Source organism: Lissotriton vulgaris, chromosome 8 (assembly GCF_964263255.1).
Source record: "Lissotriton vulgaris chromosome 8, aLisVul1.2, whole genome shotgun sequence".
Lineage (NCBI taxonomy): Eukaryota > Metazoa > Chordata > Amphibia > Caudata > Salamandridae > Lissotriton > Lissotriton vulgaris.
This window is the reverse complement of record NC_141696.1, coordinates 1,352,883,663-1,352,905,711: the sequence shown is the minus strand read 5'-3', so window position 1 is coordinate 1,352,905,711 and position 22,049 is coordinate 1,352,883,663. Positions and strand designations below refer to the sequence as shown.

General features: G+C 41.7%; 1 protein-coding gene across 2 annotated transcripts in view; it reads right to left on the bottom strand.

Moving 5' to 3' along the window:
- The window catches only part of FAM76B (family with sequence similarity 76 member B), a 153,725-nt gene that overhangs the window by 100,112 nt on the left and 31,564 nt on the right, over positions 1–22,049 (bottom strand). For both annotated transcript variants that reach the window (XR_015299360.1, XM_086935297.1), the window contains exons 6-9: positions 21,431–21,466; positions 11,647–11,724; positions 5,949–6,084; positions 3,997–4,098 (exon numbers count right to left, since the gene is read on the bottom strand). Coding sequence is in view for 1 of the 2 variants with exons in the window: in XM_086935297.1 (XP_086791423.1) it covers positions 3,997–4,098; positions 5,949–6,084; positions 11,647–11,724; positions 21,431–21,466 (352 nt within the window). In the remaining variant the exon portion in view is untranslated. The remainder of the gene's footprint in view (positions 1–3,996; positions 4,099–5,948; positions 6,085–11,646; positions 11,725–21,430; positions 21,467–22,049) is intronic.

Below are 22,049 nucleotides of genomic sequence, written 5' to 3'. Positions count from 1 at the left end.
AGAATGAGGGGAGAAATGTTGCCAGTTTAGCTTCAGCTACCACTAAGAGAGGCACACAATATTGGAGTCTGCATGTCTGCATTGCCTGCAAACACAGACAGCAAAAACAATGAGGGATGCTGGGCAGTTTCTTGGTATAATGAAGCGCTCGTCTGACCTTGTTGTTTTTCAAATTGTGCACATAAGTTCCAGAGGATAAAAATACAAATCAGTAATTGGTATAAGTGCGCCATAAAATAAACCATCCCATATATAGCACATTATTCAAGGAAAAGGAAATAATAGAAGGGGGAGCAGGCAAATGTTTTCATGTATTAAGGTATTAATCCAGGTTGTTTTCCTTATTTGGTATTCGGTATACTGTGCACAATCTTGCATATGTTTTCAGTTTCCCACAAATTCACATATTTTCTTTTATTGTGTGTGAATAACATTCACCTGTTCGTGATGTCCCCAGATCCACGCCCTCAAACCTAATTTGATTTTCCAACTTTTCTTAAAGCTGTATTTTTTAAACTCAGCTTTGTGGAAAGGAAGGGTTTCCATTTTCTAGCATTTTACATCAAATAAGAGGCTCTCTGCAGTGTCAAATGGGCAATCCATCCATTCGCTGACTTTGATGGATTTGGGGAGGCAACAGAAGGCAAACGGCGCGTGACATCTGGTTTCACCGGCTCCATGTGGAAGTCAGACCTTTAACACACAGAGGCGAGGGACAAACACTACTGGAGTAAAAAAAAAACATTTTTAATGTAATATATGTAATTTAACACCTTCATTTCTTTGCTGAATTCAGAGCCTCCTCCTCCTCCATCAAAAGAATCAGCGTTTTGTTAACATGCAAGGAAGAGGCCAGCTTTCTATTGAGCACCACATTCACATTCTGAGACAAAATGGCTATTTTATGGCTGTAGGCCGGCACAGCACGTAGTGAAGTGTGCGCACAGCCAATACATCTTGTGTGTTTTGCAGCCAATACGAAGGCACAATCTTTTGCCTTTCTGACCGAAAACCTAATTTCGCAGCCAAAATAGTAAATATTGCGGCCATCGCGGCAATCAGCAGATTTCAAGTGTTTTCTGTGAATCGCGAAATGCTAGAGGGTCTGTTCAGAATAAATTTCATGGAAAAGCCCCTCTCAAGTTATCCCTCCAAGGGAGATGAGCTTGAATGCAGATCAACAGAAAGTAGCAGACAAGGAGGTAAAATCTATATCGGTGAAAGGGGCAATTGTAGAAGTAAATATAGAGAGCAGAGTGTTAGTAAGTACTTTTCCTGGTAGGGAAGAAGACCTGTTATACACCTAAGGGACATAAACCGATTTCTGGTGTACAGTGAAGAGATCAATTTATTAAAAGACATGTTGCTGAAGAACGACTGGTTGTTGAAGTTGGATCTTTAAGCCCACTTTACACTCCCCATGGCATGGGCGTGCCAACCTTATCTTCAATTCATCTGGCGATGTCAATTTTACCGATTCTTCTCACTCTCTTTTGGCCTTTCCTCAGCACCATGGCGCTTTGCCACGGTAATGAGAGCTGTAGCTTCCTACCTGAGACAAAGAGGCATCCGCATGATCACTTATCTGGACGATATTCTGATCATGTCCCAAAGCCAATCTCAAGTTTTGCGGGACTTAGGCAGGGTAATGTCCCTTCTGGAAAGTGTGGGTTTCATAGTGAACAAGGGAAAATCCATTCTTGTCCTTTTGCGCTCTCATGAGTTTTTAGGGTTCACAACAGTCAATGTGGTTCTCCTCCTTCCCTTAAAGAAGATAAGCAAGATTCAGAAAGAAATTAGATGTTCTCAAACAGGAGTCTTTAACTCTGAGGGACCTAGCAAGACTTTTAAGTCTACTGTCTTCTTCTATTAAAGCAAATTTTCCTGGAACCTGACAGTATTGGATGCAAGTTTAGGGGTGCACGCTTGGGTGTACAAGGACTGGAGGATTGTGCTCAACCACAAAGAGGTCGTATCACAAACAATTTTGAATTGACAACAGGTCTTTATGCTCTCATGAGTTTCGGGCATTGTTTACAAGGCAGAGCAGTTTTATTGAAAACGGACAATGTTTTTGCTGTGGCCTATATAAATCGCTTAGGAGGAACAAGATCCTTAGACCTGTCAAATTTAGCCAAGAAACTACAGCTATTTTGCATAGAACATAAAATCAGCTTGAGAGCAGAGCATTTTCCTGGAAGGACAAATGTAACTGCTGACTGGATTTCAAGGTTTTTAAGGGATTACAGCAATCGGAAACGGAGCAAAGAATTTTTCACAAAAAAAAACATCTCAGGTTTGGGGTCCTCTGGAGATCAATCTATTTGCAAGCAGACTGACATTTCAACTGAAGAAGTGCTACAGTTGGATGCCAGACCCGGGAGCTCTAGCTGTGAATGCATTCCTTCAGAGTTGGAAAGGGTTCTATGCTTATGCGTTCCTACCCTTCTGCAATGATTCAGAGGGTCCTTCGGAAAGTGAGACAGGAGATATACTAACTCATTCGGATAACTCAGTTTTGGGCTGAACAGGCATGGTTTTCATGGAGCTTGCTTGCGACATTTCTCTTTTTCTCCCTGCCGAAGAGGGTCTGCTAAAAGACGTAGATGAAGAGGAAAATCCTCTGGTGCACACAGGGACTTTGAGCATTCTTATATGGAAAGTAGCAGGGGGATCTACAGAGAGGTCAGGCCTTTTGGAAAAGAGCTGAGGAGCTCCTTGAGGAATCTTGGGCTCCAGGAACCGGGTACAGGTAGAAGGGAATTTGAAAGACCTGGGTACCTAGGTGCAGAGAAAGGGACTTTGAGTCTATGGGGGGGTCCTATAGTTGAGTTTGTTAACTTTACTGAAACAGTTCAATAGGAGGCCACCTAAACATGAAGGCTTGTGGGGGTCAAAACAAAGAAATATGAATACACATAATATGCTGCAAATGGTATATGATACCGTATGGATTAAATGGGATTGAAGATGGTGTCAATGTATTATCTGGAGACACATTTCACATTTAGTTGAGCTACTCCAAGGTCAAGACTAGATGTGAAGATACTTGGTGACATTATATAGTTGGTAAAAGGTTATTTCTCACATGGACCGATCTTAATGGAATCAAAATTCAAAACATAAGGCAGTACTGTGCTATGATTTTGGTCAGCTGATTTTACAATTAACATCAGAGTATGTTCCAATAGTGCAGAAGGGCATGTCATACAACTCTTTCACAATATCTGTTGGTTTCACTGTATAATACAGCAGACATGTAAGACATTTTCAAGAACAAAAGTTGACTGTGTAAGATACAGCAGCATACGGATTACTATTTTCCCCAATGGTGAAAATTATATGGCGAACGCTGCTACTCAGTCCAGGAATGCTTGGCATTAGGTTGAAAGCCTTAAACCTTCTGGACATTTGGAACTCTTGATTACAAAAGCTTGAGCAATCTTTTAACAAATCAGTTTAAGACCAGTAGTTGGTATGAAAGTGTTCTGCACTCATTTAGACCCCTGTCCTTTCTTCTCCTATAGGTGTTTTATGGTTTGCAATGTTTTTTCAGTAAGGCGTAAACACAATCATGTGGAATAATATAAGGTCGATTGTCAGCAGTTATGCTTATTTTTAACTTTCCGTCACAGATTACAAAGGGTAGAGAGAATGGCTGTTGAGGCAAGAACGGACAATGAAAGAAAGGCAGCAGTTTTATTACATTTGTTCAGCTTGAGTTATTTCTCCCACTTGCATTATGTTGGTATTATTCACACAATGTGCACTAAACATTTAATAAATTCAACAAAACTAAACAGAAAAGGCATCTCATCTACAAATTCAATGGCAACTAATTCCATGCATTTAGAAGAAAGCGCTTTCTGAAAGTGTTCTTCTACAAATCTAACTGGTTCAAGATGGCCAAACAAGAAGACCAATAAACAGGCTCCATCAGTCATAAAACTGTAATGAAGGCCAAAACTAAGATTTTTCCATTATGCAATCACTTACATTAAGCAGTTCAACAGATTCCTTATGAGACTTTTCCAAAGTGTTCATCTTTGTCCTCAGATTAGATTCCTGGTATTGGAAGTCTGCCTTTAACTCAGTCAGCTGTGAACACACAAAATTCCTCGCATAAGCCCAATAAACATCTCAAAATAACGTAATTACTTCTGTGAGCACTGTGACATTTTACATCACTTCTTCTACAAGCACATAAAATATCAGTTCTTTTTTGTCACTGCTTTTTGTTACGCAGATATAACCACTGCAGTACTTGAAAGGCTGTCTTATATGAACGATCCAGCGAGATATTGTTAATCAGTGGTGTGATAAATGTGGATTCCGTTCTGACCCGTCCCTTTCAGAGGCCGAATATTCTCATGAAGTGGTGTGGTGGACTCCGAAAAAGGATTCTGTCTCTTCCAAGGTAGAACATGACATAGTATTGGCCCTGGCTATCATAAATAGGTCACTGAATTCCCCAGGTGGCCTATTTGTCCAATGTTTCATTATATTGCAGGGTACACCAGCTGATGTGTTTGTTTTTATAGCCAGTTAAGTAAGGAAATCTGATGTGTTAGTCTTTATTTCGACCAGAATGGTCAAAAGATAAAAATGTTTAGATCATCACAAAATACATATATAAAATCCATTTCATATCAAGACTATACAAATACAAGTTAAAAGACAACAAAAACATCTGCTAAAAAAGTGATTAATATAGTTCCCTGCAAAAGTTTAAAAAAACGATACAGGCTAAAAAGGAAACAATTCATATATGATCTATACCATCTGGCCCCTATTCAGATATACAAATACAAAAAATGTATGAATATATGTAAAACAGTGTGTAACCGAACTAGAATTAGTCGCAGTCTGCTTGATTTCAGCCTTTTGTCTTATTTTCCAGGCCCATCCCAAAACCGTTACTATAGCAATCACAGTTGCCTCTTGGGTGCTAGTCTTTAGTAATCTTAGCGTGGTATCGCTCAGCCTAGTACAAAGATTCTGACAAATTGGTTTGAGCCACTTTCTCCGTGGAGAACAATCTGCTGGACAAGCAAAAAATATATGGGGGATGGTTTCATCCTTACTCTGACAAAATTGACATTTGCTATCTTGGGAAGGGTGCCAGGACTTGGTGAAAACCTTGGTTGGCAACAATCCTATCCGGAACTAAAAATATCGTTTTCTATCAACAGGCTTAGTTATAAAATCCCAGAATTCTTCACATAGTGGTTCCAGCTTGTGAACCAAGAAGGTACTGTTCAATGATGGCGATCTGGAAGAACGCAAAATACCAGATCTAATCATAGTCCAGTACGCATCTTTAAATACTTTTTGGGAAGGAAAAGTATTATGTGCTGGGTCCTCCCAAAGATGCCTCATGCCCATGTCCACTAGGGATTTTTTGACCTGTTGTAGCCATCTGATCTAAGGAGGAAATCCATTAAGAACACATTCTCAGCCGCAATGAATTAAAAACTCAATTTTTCTGCCTTATTCAATCTGAAATACATTTGCTGAATAAGTAAAAAGGCTGAAGCGTGGTCCCTAAACATTTTACACCTCCCCATTTAGAACACCAGTATGAGAAAGAGTGTTTGACCTACATAAAGGTTTTGTATCAGCTTAGTTAGTAGTCAAAGACTGGAGTGGAAAGAAATGCATGCCTGCTGGAACCCACAAGCAATAAGCACTAAATCAGCTTAGAAGCAGCACACTTAATTTGGATTTGGTAGGAAATTGTAGTTGCATAACATCTGTATAATGGGAACCTAGGCAAAAGACAGTATACATTTGTACAGGGTTAACGACAATGATAAGGTCAATGTGTATTTCTTTCCATTCAGCTTTCCATTTACCAGTTTACTGAAATCAATATTACAGCTAAGTCTGCATTAGTTCTTTCAACATGTAAGCATGAAAAATAAACAATAAAATGAACCAACATATACCTTTTTATCCTTTTCCAAAATGGTTAGATCTCTTTGTTGCAGAAGTCGCTTCAAGGATAGCACTTCCTCCTTCAACTGACTTATAAGAACGAAGTTGTCAGTTCCACCAGTATCCGTTGACTGATTCATTGAGCTACTAATGAGAAAAATAGATTTCAGGGACCAATGCAAATGGACACAAGAGACATTCACATATCTACTTGTCAAGAATTCAAATCTCCTCTTGACATACTAAGGTTACATTTGAGAGATTCTGCCAATGAAAATAAAAAAAAAAGGAGACTGAAGGTGTGCCAACGGGAAGTGCCTCATTGTGAAGGATTTACTGTGAAAGAACAGGTTGAAAAAGTGTCAGTCGAAGATTTCACTTGGTTTTGGGAACAGGCTTCACTAACCTCAAATCGAGACCAGTGACCAGTTTAACTTATGTAACTGCAGTTTTGTCAGCACAGAAAGTCACTGGTTCATTCAGTTTCCTTTTTTTGCCAGTTCCTAAACCTATCCTGCATATTTTGTCTGCTGGCAAAGTCATACACATTTTAGAGGGACCTGAAAGTTACTCCTCACTGCAGCAAGTGAAAAAACTTTGTGAGGGTGTGAAAGGCTGAATGTTTTGTAAAGGTGCGGACACTAACGTTCAGGAATAAGAATTGAGGGATTGTGGACAAACCTCAAACCCTAGATTTGAGAGTTCCAAGGTTCCCACCAACTATGGGATGCAGACAAAGTTTATTTGCTTTTCCAAAGTAGTCCCAAGCTCCATATTCACCAGTTCCACAAAAAGGCAGTTTTGGCACAGAGGGCACCTGCTTTCCTGCCAACCTTCCAACAGCAAAACCCCAGAGGAGACCAAATAGGCCAGGAACCAAGCTTTGGATAATGCAGAGATTAATACTCGAGGACTACATTCCCATAAGCTAATGTCAAACACACCTGTCTCTCCATCCATATTACACTGTTCCAGAACTACTGCAGTATCTCTATTCTTAACAGAGTGCTTTGTAATTTTTTATTTCCCCAACAGTTTGGGATAATCTGTACTTCAAAGGTAACTGAATACTTCACAGTAGCAAAGGTTCAGCAATTTAAGACACTTGGCAACAAGTGCAGAATGACCATGGATGTGGCTAATCAAGGTTTCCCTGAGGTTTCAGGGACTGGAAAGTCAATAACACAGATAGACAGCGGACTATCTCCACGTTGGCCCATAGTTTCAGCGAGAGTATTAGGTCGTGACCTCCAGCAGGAGCGACTATTTAACTGTAAACATTGGTTTTATTTTTGAAGAAAAACAAGCTGGTAGAAACCTGTTATGGGGAAGCGTTTTCCAAACCATAATTTCCTTTAAATTATAAAAAATTCATGACATTCAAAAGTTGACAAACCAAAAATGGCAGAAAGATTTCCATTGCAAAACAATCCTCTGAAGCTGTATTCTGTTATCACACTTATTCAGTTTGTAATTTACAGTGAGGACAGGGGAAGATGATAATGGAAACTCATACCCTACCTACCGGCTCCACTATCTCCAAATTACTCAGTGTATACTGAAAGATCCTTTCCCGCCCTTCTTTTCCTCTCACCTCCTCAAATCATACCGCAGTACCCCTAGTTTTACTTTCCCCCACACTAGAACGCCTACAAATATCCTAGTACCTTTTTTACCTTCATGGTTATTAGTCGTGCTTCGAATGCTGAGCAGTATTCTACTACTGCCATTTGCCAGAGCCCCAGGCCTTTGAACACCTACTAAACTTGCATTTACAAAGCAATTACTTCTCTGGCCCTTTTTTCTTCAACCATCGCCAAACAATGCTTCACTCAATTTCTTTTTTGTAAACTCATCATACACTGCCAATTATAAACTATTTAAAAAAAGGTTAGTTTGATTTACTTTCAAACTAAAGATTATGTGCAGAGTGCAAGTTGATGTAAACCCTCCTTGTGTTGTCAATTTTTGTTTTCCATCAAATTAAACTTTTCAACTGAGCATAGCAGAATCATATGTGATAGATGAAAAAAACGCTCACCACGTACACTCTTCTTTACACTCAAAGATTAAATAAATCACAAATGGAGCAGGTGTTCAGGGTTTAAGGCAAGGGACATTGACAGCACAGTTGGGGAGGGTGGACCAGTTCCTGGATATCATGAAAAGCAGGACAACATTTATTCTGGTGACTGGCAGCATTCAAAACATATCTAGAAAACCAGTCCATGGTAACCTTTCAACATTGGGATGAAAACCAAGCCAATAAATGGTGTGGTACAAATAATTTAGATTGCAAGCAAAATCCACGAGTGTGGTTGTCTCTTCCCCTCGGATGGGGAAAATGGACTGGAGCTACGCTTGTATAAGTGTCAGATTGTCACTAATCTCTTCAGCTGGGAGAACCTACCATCATAATGGAGTAATGGTCTTCATATCCATTGTATGGCAAGTGGCCGGCTGGATCTTTGTTAAAAGGATAGAGAGTCCCCAGAGGGTAAATTGAGGCGTGAATCCAGGCAGGAGCGTGTTACCACCAGTGAATCCTCTAACTTTTGACGTCTTATAGGATCACTGGTTGGTTTCGTATATTTATATATTTTTTATAACATGAAAATAGTCTGTTTTTTATTTGAGCACTGTGAGCAGCAGCACTGATATGAAGGCTCTGAAGAAAGCCGCAACACCTTTGTTGAGGGTTATAGGCTGACATGTCAACCACTTTCTGATGCTAAAAAGCAGGTTTAATTACTCTCGCAGTGCCCTGTTTTTTAATTCTGGCCCAGTGATACTCCAATAAAGATAGTTGCAAGGCCTGTAGCTAGTTTTAATCATCACTTTCACTTGCTCTGCTGCCCTCACCATCCTGAACTCACCAATTGGGCATTTAGTATATCTCTCTTTTTGAAAAACACCCCAGAGCTTCTCCCTCTAAGTGAGAGGGTTGTAGCCCGTACCATGACTAGGCATCGCGGTAGGAGGAGGTTCTCAATGATGAAGCATGCCACCTTGGTGAGGGAATCTGTCCTTTAAAAGGGTCACTCCACCCTGGTTACTTTCCCAGCTATGACAGCAACATTGATAGACCCAAGGTTTCTTTTTGTGGTTCATATGTGGAGTAGAGGAGTAAACCCTTGCAGGTCTTTAAATCTCCTCTGGCCCTCCTGTGTGTTATAGTAATGGTATTTAAATCTTGAAAGACAGAGCTCCCCTACCTTGAGCAAAATGTTAATCAGTAAGGTTCCCCTCAACATCGGAAGTGTGAGGGAGATACAGGGCGGGTAAAATAATGAAATGCTGTCAAGTGCAGATTGCATTGAGGGAAGGGCAAGGGGGGTGGGGGGTGGGGGTTTGAGAGACAAAGGAGGCCTTCCTCTTATCTTCCATGAATTGTTCTATTCTCGTCTTTCTCTTGTTAGTGCTTCTCCTGTCACAGCTCCCCCTAGCATTAAGACACTCATTTCCCTGCTCATGTCTCCCAGAATTGCCCCCTCCTATCACTATCCACTTCTCCCATCACTGCCAGCCCATTCCTGGTATTGTGCCCATCTCGTCAATGTCCCGTCATTGTCTTCTCCAGACTAAGACCAGCTCGCTCAGTAGCTACCATTTTCTTAGCGCTTTACATCATACATTCCTTAGCAAAGTAAATCATACCTACTCTTCTGTGGCTCCAATCACTCCCCACCTCCATGTTCTTGCTCCTCTCTCCTACCAATGCCTCATTTTTATTACTTCTAACTTCCCCGGGCATTAACAACTTTTCTATTTCATCTCCTAATATCACTACACTTGTTTGCAGCACCAAAAGGTGGTGGGGCAGAAAAGGCCCAACATATCTTTGACTCAACGTCAGCACGGACAGCCCATCATAAAGCCCATGTGGCATTATGCTTGCCCAGTGCCTCTACCTCCCTAACCCCCAGATTCATGAGTTGCAGACTATGCACTATGTCTTTGTCCCATCCTAAACAACAGAAAGCCGATCTTCTTAACTGCCTCACGCAGGTCCATCATTGGATGAACATATCAGCTCTAAAATTAAACGGGGCAAAAACCGAGGTCCTTGTACTCGGCCCAAAAGGAACCTCACTTCCTCTGGACATATGGCCAACATGTCTAGGTCCTCCCCCAGACCCAAAGACAGAGGTGAAAAGTCTGGGTGTCTGGATCGACTCGGAACTCTCATTCGCCCCACAAGCAAAAAAGGTCGTAGGGACCTGTTTCGGTCTGCTAAAATCCCTGAGGAAAGTTCTGCCCCTCCTTCCTCCGAAATCGCAAAAACTGTTAGTCCAGGGTCTTATTATATCAAGACTGGACTATAGTAATGCGATCTATTTGGGTGCACCGGAAGCAACATTGAATAAACTGCAGAGGATCCAGAATACTGCTGCCCGGATCATTACCAACACCCCGGCCAGATCATCGGCCAAGCCTGCCCTCAAACTCCTGCACTGGCTTCCCATAAGGGAGAGAATTAAATTTAAAGCCCTGTGTCTGGTGCACAAAACCCTGAACAACCAAGGCCCTCCAATTCTCCGAAATTTCATTACCCCTTACATAGCCACAAGATCCCTTCGCTCCAATGCAGAAAATCTTATCAATGCCCCAAGGTTCAGGAAAGCACGGTCAGGAGGAAGACGGTTCTCGGTCCATGCGGCCCGTCTTTGGAACTCCCTCCCGCGGGATCTTCGTCTGGAACCCCAATACCTCCGTTTTAGGAAACGATTAAAAACACATCTTTTCCTCTAGCCCCTAAATCCTTCTCGTTAACTCAGCCTCAGTCTTCAGTTTCATGTCTTTAAGGTTCCTCAGCGCTGGGATACTTCCGGGTGACTACGCGCTTTATAAAAATAAATAATAATAATAATAATAATAAACGTATAGGAGCTGCAACATGTTATCCCCTCCTGCTACCTCAACTCAATCCTTGCCACTAAAATCTGCTCTGGTAGCAAAACTCTTTCCAGTACAAGCACAATTGCCTATGAAAAGAAGCCAGAAACAGGTTTAACCCATACAACGACAATAATACAGCTGTTAATCTTTGCCTGGTTCTTTTCATTGGCATGAATATGCTGCCAAGTTCCCCCTTAAACACTATGCAATTGTGCTTAATAGTTGGAGCCAACTTGTCCAGTATAAAGCAGACATTTTAAATACAGAGCACCGGTTCCTATTCTTACACCGATGCTGCCTCTGGGTTGCAACATGGTTGTTTCTCAGCTCATGTTGCATGATTTGCTCAAAATGCAAGTGGGAAAATCTTTCTCAGCAGAAAGCCTGTTACTTTCAGGCAGAAGATGTCATTTTTCGCATATTACAGTTAACTTCCAACACACTCTCGCCCAGTCCCCTACCAAAAATGGCAATTTAGTTATAAGTGCTTAGTACGCCTTTGCTGCCAATGATCAAACTAACAGCTATTTAGATCCCACCTGGTTTTCAACTGTAATGTAAAGCAGTTTTAAACAGGATAGATTCCCTAATTTTTAAGAGAGTTAATAATAGGGTTGATTCCCCAATAAACAGCAGGTTATTGTGGCTAAAATGTGAGGGGTGGAACTATGTAAAAAGTAAAAATGGATATCAATGTAGCAGAACGCATTTTTAAAGAATGCAAAAACAGCAGTCTTTTTACTGTGTGTTGTCCAAAGAAACAAAACTCCACAACCGACAACAGTTAAGAAAAAAAGGACAACTAGTTACCTATCCCCATTTGATGGCTTGGTTTCCAATTTCGGTTTTTTCTTTGGAGTTTCATTCTGAACAGAAGATGTTATGTGGCTACAAGAAGAAAGAAAACGAGTTTACTTGTAGTAAGACATTTTATTTTATTCTAAGTAAAAATAATCATCTAACCGCTTACCAACTCAATGCAAGAGTATCAATTAAGGACGGGAGTACAGCACAAAAAAAAAAGAAAATTGGCAGCTCAGGTGCATGTGCAAAATGCAAACTGCAGTAATATCCTCCACAAAATAAAATGTGTTTTTTCTTTTAACTCTTCCTTTCTTGTGTCAAAATAAATGTTTAAAACAGATGGGAAGGTGGCAGACTGAGTTGGTAAAAAAGGGGAACTGTAGGATTAGGACTACAACACGAGATGCTACCACGTAGCTTCCATCCTAAATCTAGGTTGCTTTCCCACCACTCCAGGAAAGGCTACGAAGCAACCAAAAAGCCAGCTAGGTTGAAATAGTGAATGAGCCAAACCCTGTTTGACACTCCTGGCTTCTTTGAAATTTGTGGAGGTTTTTAGTGATCGAGATAAACCGGATGGAAGACACAATATATTCTTGTAGACCACACCTCTCACACGGCCCGGATCCTTGCCCATCCAGAACAGGTTGGACTCTGCAGAGTGCAAGGAATCAGACACTTCTTACAGCCAACTACTGGAAAGGAGAAGCATGGATAACACCTCTTTAAACAGCTCACACTTGTCATGGGGAAAGGAATCAGTCTTGAGTCTGTCCATCAAAATATCCTGAACATTAGCACGAGACCAGTAGTAGTTCCTTTTATTAAAATACAAAATTCACACTTTACGGCCAGCTTGCACAGCAGCAGAGAAGGAAAACATCCACATTTGCTTATGTGCAACATTACAGTGATACTGTATAACATGAATGTTTGAGAATCAAATTCTAAACATACAGTAGAACAGAGGTTTCATAGAAAAGCCAGCCTACCCTGCGGTTCCTTAAGCAGGCAGCAAATGTAGCCATGTCTTGGGAATCAAGAGTAATTTCTCCATAGAACCTTTTCTAAACCCTCTATGCAAACTATCCACGCAGTGTAGAGGACTTGCATGTATTTTTCATATTATGCCAAGCACAGTTCATTGTATTCTATGCCTTCCTTCAAATGATTGGTGCCTTGAAGTTTTTCATCGTGCTGGATCCCCATGGATAGTATTCAAGGTGAAAACAATTTGCGGAGTGCTAAAACATCAAATGAGGTTTCATGGAACTGGATGAACCGGATTTAAACCTCAATGGGGCAATAACTGGGGAACATACAGGCTTATCTGCGTTGCTTGTGAAAGTAGTAGGGTAAGCTCTTCAAAAACGATGGGTTAGCAAACCAGCATTTGCAATGCAATAGGTCTCGCATTTATTAAGTTTGAGCTATTGGCATTGCTAAATATTGCAACACCAAATGCAACAAAAGTCTATAAATTGTAGGCCAAAAAAAGTGTATTTATTTTTGTAGCAATGGTGCCATGCTGCACTTTAGATGAATATGTTTAAAAGTAAAGTGTGCCATACTGCGATTGCTACAATAGTTAATTGTGGATGTGCTAACAATTGATGTGTGCACTGATGGCTGGTGGTGTGTGTGCCTGTAGAAATTGTGCACTGATGGCTGGTGGTGCGTGTGCCTGGTGGAAGTGTGCACTGCTGGCTGGTGGTGTGTGTGCCTGGTGGAAGTGTGCACTGCTGGCTGGTGGTGTGTGTGCCTGGTGGAAGCATGCACTGACGGCTGGTGGTGTGTGTGCCTGGTGGAAGCGTGCACTGACGGCTGGTGGTGTCTGTGCCTGATGGAAGAGTGCACTGACGGCTGGTGGTGTGTGTGCCTGGTGGAAGGGTGCACTGACGGATGGTGGTGTGTGTGCCTGGTAGAAGGGTGCACTGACGTTTGGTGGCGTGTGCCTGGTGGAAGCGTGCAATGACGGCTGGTGGTGTTTGTGGCCGGCGAAAGCGTGCACTGATGGCTGGTGGTGTTTGTACCCAGTGTAAGCGTGCACTGATGACTGATGGTGTCTGTACCTGGTGAAAGTGTGCACTGACGGTGTGGTTGTGTGTTTGGTTGTGTATGTGTGGCTGTATGTGTGCTTGTGCTTGTGTGTGTGCTTGTGTGTTTGTGTGTGGTTGTGTGTGGTTGTGTGGTTAATGTTGCTAATTTTTTAGTTGCTCCGGTCTGCCTTAGGAAAGAGACTCCCCATGCTATCTGTTGTATCAAATTCAACATTTTTATGCAATTTTATCAAAGTTTATGCTGATGAATCATATATGTGATGCTGATGCTTTTTATGCTTAGTTTTATCATTGCTCATATGTATTGTCTGACAATATTCATTGTTTTTTATGGATCTTTTTGTATTGTACTTTTGTAATTTTAATTAATCTAATAAAGTGGTTATGTCTGTCTGTCAAAAGGCATTCACTCATTTATAAACTGGCACACTGAAGTTGTGTACTTTTACTAGTCAAAGATCTGTTCTATTTTGAACAGCCCTTATACCATGTACAGTGAGATGGAGGCCTGGCCTTGGGCCCTCTTCACACTCTCTGCTCATGGCCAACCTTCTTGGGGCGTTACCAAAATTTTTATTACTTTAAAATCAGGGAGATGGTAAGCGACTGGGAAGATGGATGGGATAAATAAACAGATGTGGAAAGGAGATGCTGTACATATTCAGACATATCCCCCTTCAACTATTTTAATCCCCTTTTAAAAGTACATAATGCCCAAAATTGCTAAATACCCATTTCTGCCTCACATTTCTGTCCCACTTGTTTCATACCGGCATTAACAGGTCAATGCTTATTTACTTCCATCTGCTTATTAGGCAAGGCTTTAATTTCAGCAGCGCCTTTAGCAACAATTGAAATTCAGGAGTGCCTTACTTTTGTATTAAATACAAAATGTTACGCTCTGGTTGTTCATTAGACCTCTGTGGTGATGCTGCAGTTGATCGCTTGAGATTTCATTGGCAGACTGGTTCTGGTGTTGGAAGTACGTTTCACTCTACATGTTGGAATGTTTTACTAACTGAATAAAGGTGTTTGAGAACACATAGAAGTTTTTTCCTGATTTAAACTTACTAGAGCACCAATCATAATTGCTGTGACAAAAAGAATCTCCTCATTTCTACAACTACTGCACTGTAGGAAATGCTTTCAGTTTTTCAGCTGTGATTTCATCAAGATGGAGTTCAGGCACACCACATGTGTGCCATACCATAATGTTGACACTCTAGTTGTTCATTAGAACACTGCGGTGAAGTTGCAGTAGAGCATTGGGGAATCAACTGACAGACTGTTGCTGGTGTTTGAAGTGCATCTTTCACTCAACATGCCAGACTTTGTAACAGGGTAAAATCACCTTAATACATCTCACAATTCCTAAATTTCTCATTTGTGTGTTATCGTCAACAAACGATCTATATTGTGAGTAAAAAATGTTGCCGCCCTTCATATGTGCTCTGTTTTAGGTTGAGTTGGGGTAGCTTCCAGTTCAAGAATAGTAGATATGGGAGGAGCTTTGCGCGCATCCAAGATGGTCGCGTGAGCTGTGAGCTCCCGATACCCGCGCCGCCTCCACCATCTATCCTGGCGTAAATCCTGTTTCTGACGACGGGTTCTAATAGCTGCGACTCTCCTGATCTGAAAGGCCTTTTTCAGAATTTGAATTGGATGCCGGACGCCCACACCGTGGCTCATCTCGGGACTTGGCATCAGGAGCACCCCGAAAGTAATTGAACAACAACGGCCTGTGGTAGGGGACGGCCACCAGGGGTCTACTTTCGGTTTCGTTTTCTTTGGATAAGAAGACTGGAGGTGGCTGCCTATTAACCAAGCTGGCCTGTGAGCGCCATCGTTTGCCAGATCTTCGCCGACGCCCTGCATTTCAGTCTCTCGTGGTTCTTCCTTGTGGGGAGCCATTTACACCAGGACCCAAAAGCCCCTGAGGGGCGCGCAACCCACCATGGCGGCCAAGTCTGACAGTGAAAAGCGGTCCCTCAAGAATGCGACTCGCGGTGGTGGGACTCAGACCTCCATTATGGACAGATTTGCGCGCAATAAAGGCTCGTCCAGTTCATTTTGAATGACTGTTTTGAAGTTCTGCGTGCAAGTTCGTCATTTCCTGTTTGAAATGTGATTCGGAATGAGAACTGGCGCATCAATGCTTGCTTTGGAATGTGTCTCAGCGTGTAGTGTGGCCCCCTCCATTGCATAAGATTAGGACAAGCACACACACATTGCAACACTTCAGCTTGCGGTAAAGACTCGCACACCCATCGCCCGGTGAGGCTCTGCGTGATACACATTGCGGTCCCGTTAAGACAAAATCGGACAATTGCTAACGTGACACATACAAAGATATACACACCTCATACTGTGCAATTCAGCTCATGCCCCGTCCTCACCTGCACTCTTCATGCGCTGCCTTTGACTGCCTGTTTGCCTCCGATTGCCCATTCCATGGTATTGGAAACGGTGAAAGAACTAACACATAGATATAGTGGTATCACTTAAAAGCTCAAGTAGTGCTTGTAAAATCATTAGAAACTGTTAAAGGATTGGGACTTAGACAAAAAGGGGCATATAAATACAAGGGAAAGTGAAAGCGCACGTTGTGCAGAATGCGCGAGCCATACGTGTGACCGCTGTATGGGCAAGTGCACATTTGAACGTGAGCGTGCGCTTGCACATCTGCTCCCGTCGTGCTGCGTTGGGGGAGCTGGAGTACCGCGCCGGAGCACCGGGTAATTTTGCACGTTTTCTCAAGGGGGCTGGCTTGGGCAGCGGGGAGAGGGGGGGGGGGGGCCTGGCTTAGTCGGAGGCGGGGGGGTTTGGCTTCTCTATGTGTGTGTTTGCGTGTGTGTATGCGCGGCGGCGGGGGGGGAGGGGATGTTCTCCATGTGTGTGTGCGTGTGTGTATGTGCGGCGGCGGGGGTGGTCTGTATGTGTGTGTGCGTGCATGTGTGTCTGCTTACAAAGGAGCCATGGGAGACAGGAAGCGCGCGTGACCTGATCCGTTTACGCGCGCGTGCACATCTCTTGTCTCCTGTCTCCCTTGACTCCTTGTAAGCAGAAATGATTGCATTAGAGTCTCGCAGCGACAATCGCTTCGCGATCGGTTCGCAGTGCGAGACCTAAAAAGGAACAATCTACGGCACAACTATTTTGGAGTGTTATCACGATCAGCTTCAGCTTGGAGGAAAAGCACTGCGAGTTTTGAATCACAAAGAGGTAAGAAATGATTTGCGAAAGCAAGATTTTTTTTTAACTATTAGGAAAAAACGGGAACGAATAAGCAAAATAGGATGACGGGGGGAGGGGCTTGAATTGGTGGTGGTGGGGAGGGAAGAGTTCCTGGAATCAAGGACAGCACAATCTGGTGTTGATAAAGATATAAGATCTGTACATACACCAGTGACTTTAAGAAACCTTTAAACTACACCAATTACTAATCACATATTACAGATCTTTCAATTACTATTTAAACCTTGAGGTAATATAATTTGTGCAATAATTGGATGCAGCAATATTTTTGCTTGCCGGGGCTACTTGTTAACCCAGCTATTTCACAGCCTGGGACAGTGCTGTACTTCTTTCACTGGAGCAACTCCAGGTACATCATAACTTGATCTCGATCAAGGTTAGCATGGGGTACTATTTAGACTTCTACTGACTGGAATTACTCAAAAGCAAAGGTTGCAAATAAATGCAGACTCAATGCATTTTCCCATCTTCAATTTCAAATTTGGCGTGTGAAAGATAGTTTCCCAGGAGATTAGGGAGGCATGATGACGATTATAGTAAAATTTAAAAAAGAGGGCAGTCCACAAAGGCTTTGAAAATGTTTATTCCGAGATAGACATTTTTAGGTGTTGTGAATATGGTGCAAATTTAAATATTCACTCGTCAGTGTTAAGCTGCAATATACATTAAAAAAAAAAATGTATTCGCCTATAACTTTAGGATCCATTAGACATTACCTACAGGAAATTTACACTTTGCAGACTTTACTGTAGATCCTTAAATTAGCACAATGTTGAAGGGTGGGGGCGTGAGGTTGTTCGCTGCAGATACCACAGACATGGGTGAGACTGTGTGCCCAATAGCAGTAGTACCAGGCTGATTTGTGTAGCTCAGGACAAGGCCAGCCCTGCGCTCGTAGCAAGGCCTGGCATCAGCCTGAGTGACCATGACCAAACCCCATATGTAAATGCCTTGAGTTGTACAGGGCAAAGAGCAGTGTAGCATGAAAAATATTAAGTGAAAAAGTAAAATTTGTAGTTCAGGACTCAATGGCATAACTGGTAAAACCACATAGCACCTTACCGAACAAGTTACTTACCTTCTCTAATGCTCTATCTAGTGGTTCAGTTGCATTGCGTCCTAGGTGATGTAATTGAATAAGCCACTTTCTTGTGGCTTCTTCTAGCCACAGACTCTTCCCGTTAGAATATTCCCCACGCACCAGACAGGAGCTGGAAATGTATTCTCCAGCTGTGCTGCTGGGTGGAGCCATGTGCATCTGCATTGGGCCCCATACCATCCTGGAAGTGAGAGAGGAGCCACACACACACATAAGTGGTACCCATGTGATGGATGTACATTTTTTAATTTTTCCCTTTAGCGCCCTCAGATGCGGAGTGTGAACAATTGCTGATACCAATGTGCTGAATATTTAGAGTGTTACCAAAGGTGAGGAAATTGTTCTTCTGATGGGTACTTCTAAGCATAGATTCCTGATGTTGGAATAGATATCAAAGCACTAGCTCCCCAGAAGAAGAGTGTGAGGAGTGGACAAAAAGTCCGCCTCCTTCTGAGACAGGAGTCCTCTGATCTGCGCCTCCCCCAGGTGCTTCCCCAGCCACGCATCCATCTGGTACTTCAGATTCCACTGCAGAGCACACATGTACCAACTTTACACTTGGACTGGTGATCACTTCTTTGAATAGCTGTTTAAACAAATATGTGCAGTTGGTACTGAGAATTTGTGCACTTCGTGCATGTCTAAGGCACTAGTAATTACTTTGGGCCGCATCCTAGTCAATCGCAGGTATGATATATCCTATCACAGCACATACATCTGTTAATTTGGGGCTTTCCTTCAAGTATGAATATAGCAAGCACAGTCCATTTAATACAATGCCATTGATTATGTAACATTGTACATCTAAAGCAACGTACATCCAATAGTATGCAATTCCAGGAGTGCCTCAACAAAGTGTCATTGGTGATATGAAAATAAATTATTAGCCAAACAAAGGTGCCCGCTAATCAGACTCAATGGAGCGGCACTATAAAGGCCTTACAAGCCTATTGATCCAGTATGCACCATTTTGATAATTTTACAGTTTCAAATTAATCATACTTAAAAATTACCCAATCTAATCTTTGACAAAGACACCACAATTTGAAGGAGAAGAGAAAAAGTGAGACTGCCATTCCGGTTTGTTATCCAGGTATGCATGTAAAATGCCAAATGGACATGGACACATTTATGGATTTCTATTTTGTATACCGAAATAAAATAGGGTTTGTCAAGCACCACTTCCATTCGCCACGCCAATAGGTGAAGCACAAGCAAAGAATGCACTGCCAAGCCAGACCTAAAAATCCATGTAAGTTAATGACTGACAAATCAAGGACTCAACAGTTAACCACATCCCTAACGTTCCATTGGTACATCAAAATATTGCAGCCGCTTCAACTTGGCAACAACAGATAAAAAACGTATGCCAGGCCATTTTATAGAAGATGGCTAAGAATGACAGTGATTTAACTGCAAAAGAACATACTGGGCAAGAAACTGCTATTTTACCCAAGACCAAGCTGATAGACCTGTAGCTTATAAACATACTGGGTCTTGCCATGAAACCCAGGAATTAAAAAGATTTTCCCCTGCCCGAAGCAGTATCAGTGCCACATGTTTTAGGGGATGAATCTTTGATGAAAGTAGTTCAAACATTTACAGAAAAGGTTAGGATTACGGAGGAGAACAAGTAGTTAACATCAGAAGGAAAAACATTCAGAGTTGTTAATCCATCCCCTAGAAATAGGAGCCTAGCAATTCCACATACGTTCCTAAGGTCCACAGCAAATTCTTTATAGCGACTTCATCAGGCAGTAGGGGAACATCAAAGAAGATTATACAGTCACGCTTTCAACTGTTAATGTTTGTTCTGTTTTTATGAGCCCCATCTGGCAACTGATCCATCAATTCCACAGCCTTTAGGAGATGCAGCACTGATAATTTAAAAAAGTTCTTGGACGAGTCCAAAGAAAGCAAAAATACCATACATCCCCCATTCAGAGTTCAGGCTTTAAAACAAACCAAGAGACTGCCTTGACCCAATCAAAGGGACCAGATGAATAAAGCCTAGCTCTGAAAAGGAACAAAAGAAGCTTGCTACACAGGAACACACACACACACACACACTAGAGAAAAAAATATGAATTGGAGCTGAAGTCGAAGTAAACTTTGTAAACTCATTAGGCTCCAAACAAAATAACTATTACCCAATAAAGGTGTAAGTTTTTAAAAACCTGCAAAGTAACAAAACAATTTAACGAACAGGATGGAAATCCGTTTGCACCACTGCATGTAACTCATGCAAGGGAAGATGGCGCTTGGTATAGAGTAAATGGGCACACTTATCAACAGTTCTAGAACAGACAGCAAATATGAGGAAATCATTTGCAGACCCAGGAGATACCCCAGAAAGACAATAAAGAATTGTCGTAAATGGTAGGAGTATTACAATGAGGCTATGTGATTTAGGTAAATGAATATATGAATATATGACGAGGAGGTATAATCTGGATGTGCACCACTAGGACGGTAAAATGATGCTCGAACTAATTGTTTAATTTGTCTACCTAAAATAAATACCATTGAATAAAAAAAAAGCCTAGATATCAAGTATAGATATCATAATGTGTACTACAAAATGGCAATTTAGACAAAGCAACAAATTAGAAAGATGTTAGTCATAATTTCAACAAAAGTAAAATGCATGATATCATCAATCTTTCTCCCAAAAAGGAAGTATAGTACGTTTTTAATTCTGTAAAAGTCAGTCTTTGTGAGCCAAAGAGGTTCACAGGGAAGCATAAAATTCGTTTAGAAATCAACCATGCCACAGACCACATAATAAAGTTATTAGCCACCTGTGCAGGTTCGCATCCTTCCAACAGGCAAAATGCATTAAGCAATGTATTTTACTACTGCCATTGCCCCCTGAACAGAAGGCCGAGGCACCACCACAGCCACACAACAAAGCACAGTTTGCATTTTTCAACTGCTTGAAATTAACCCATGTATTTAAAAAACGAGAGAAACAATGCAACTCAGACTGCACCCACTGAACAAAACCTCCCTAGGCAAATAGCGAAGCACATAAAAGTACAAGCAAGGCAACTGCATCAAACCTGGAAGGAACAAGCACCCCAGGATCAAGGAAGATGAAGTTCGAAGTCCCTTACTGAGTGAGGAAAAATGAACAGAAGACAGACTTATGCCAGCAGATACACTAAAGGGTTGCAGGTAGGGATACAGAACATGGTCAACCAGTTAGGCTACATTAAATGACAAAAACAATTAATAATGTGTGCGTGTGGTGCAGTAAATTACGAATAGGAAAGCTGGGTTGTGAGTGCTGGGTTGTTTTCAAAGGGAAGTGGTACACCCAATTAACTCATTTCATCGGTTTACATTTATTTACAATTTTGGTAGTTGCGTTTACCTTTGTTTCCATTCTGGCTCGGGACTTAGGCTGCTTCTGAAAAAGAGTGAATTTGTAAAGTTAGTTTTTTTGCGCTATTTCAAAACTTAATAAAAATATCTATGGGCTAAAGTACCCCACCATGCAGCAAGTCTTCAAGGTAGTCAGAGACCACATAGAGGAATGAGGCTGAAGATTAAAACATTTTTTTCTAACTAACTGCTGCAGCATTCTATCGTTCGTATCGTAAAATAAACCTGTAGCCTTAAATATATCCTTGCTGCCGTTTACTGTTCATTTTAGAAGATAGATATGTAGAACAAAAAACTGTTCTCATTTTCTTGTTTAAACTGCAACTTTAATTGTAATCATAGACCTGCCTTTAACATCGGCTGCTGACTCTGGCAGGGGGCATTATGACCTCACAACTGTAAAGATCAGTTCCTCTTCAATCATGTATAAACTTCTTTATTGGCAACTCCGCTTTCAGATAAATCATTACAACTTCACATAAGCTCGATTCCCCAACTGTCCCTCCCAAGAATCCCCTGTACATTCCTTATTCTATTGATGATCCCTGTAGCATTCCAAACACAGAATGCTCCAACATAGCACATCTTCCTCCTTACAATAAATAAAT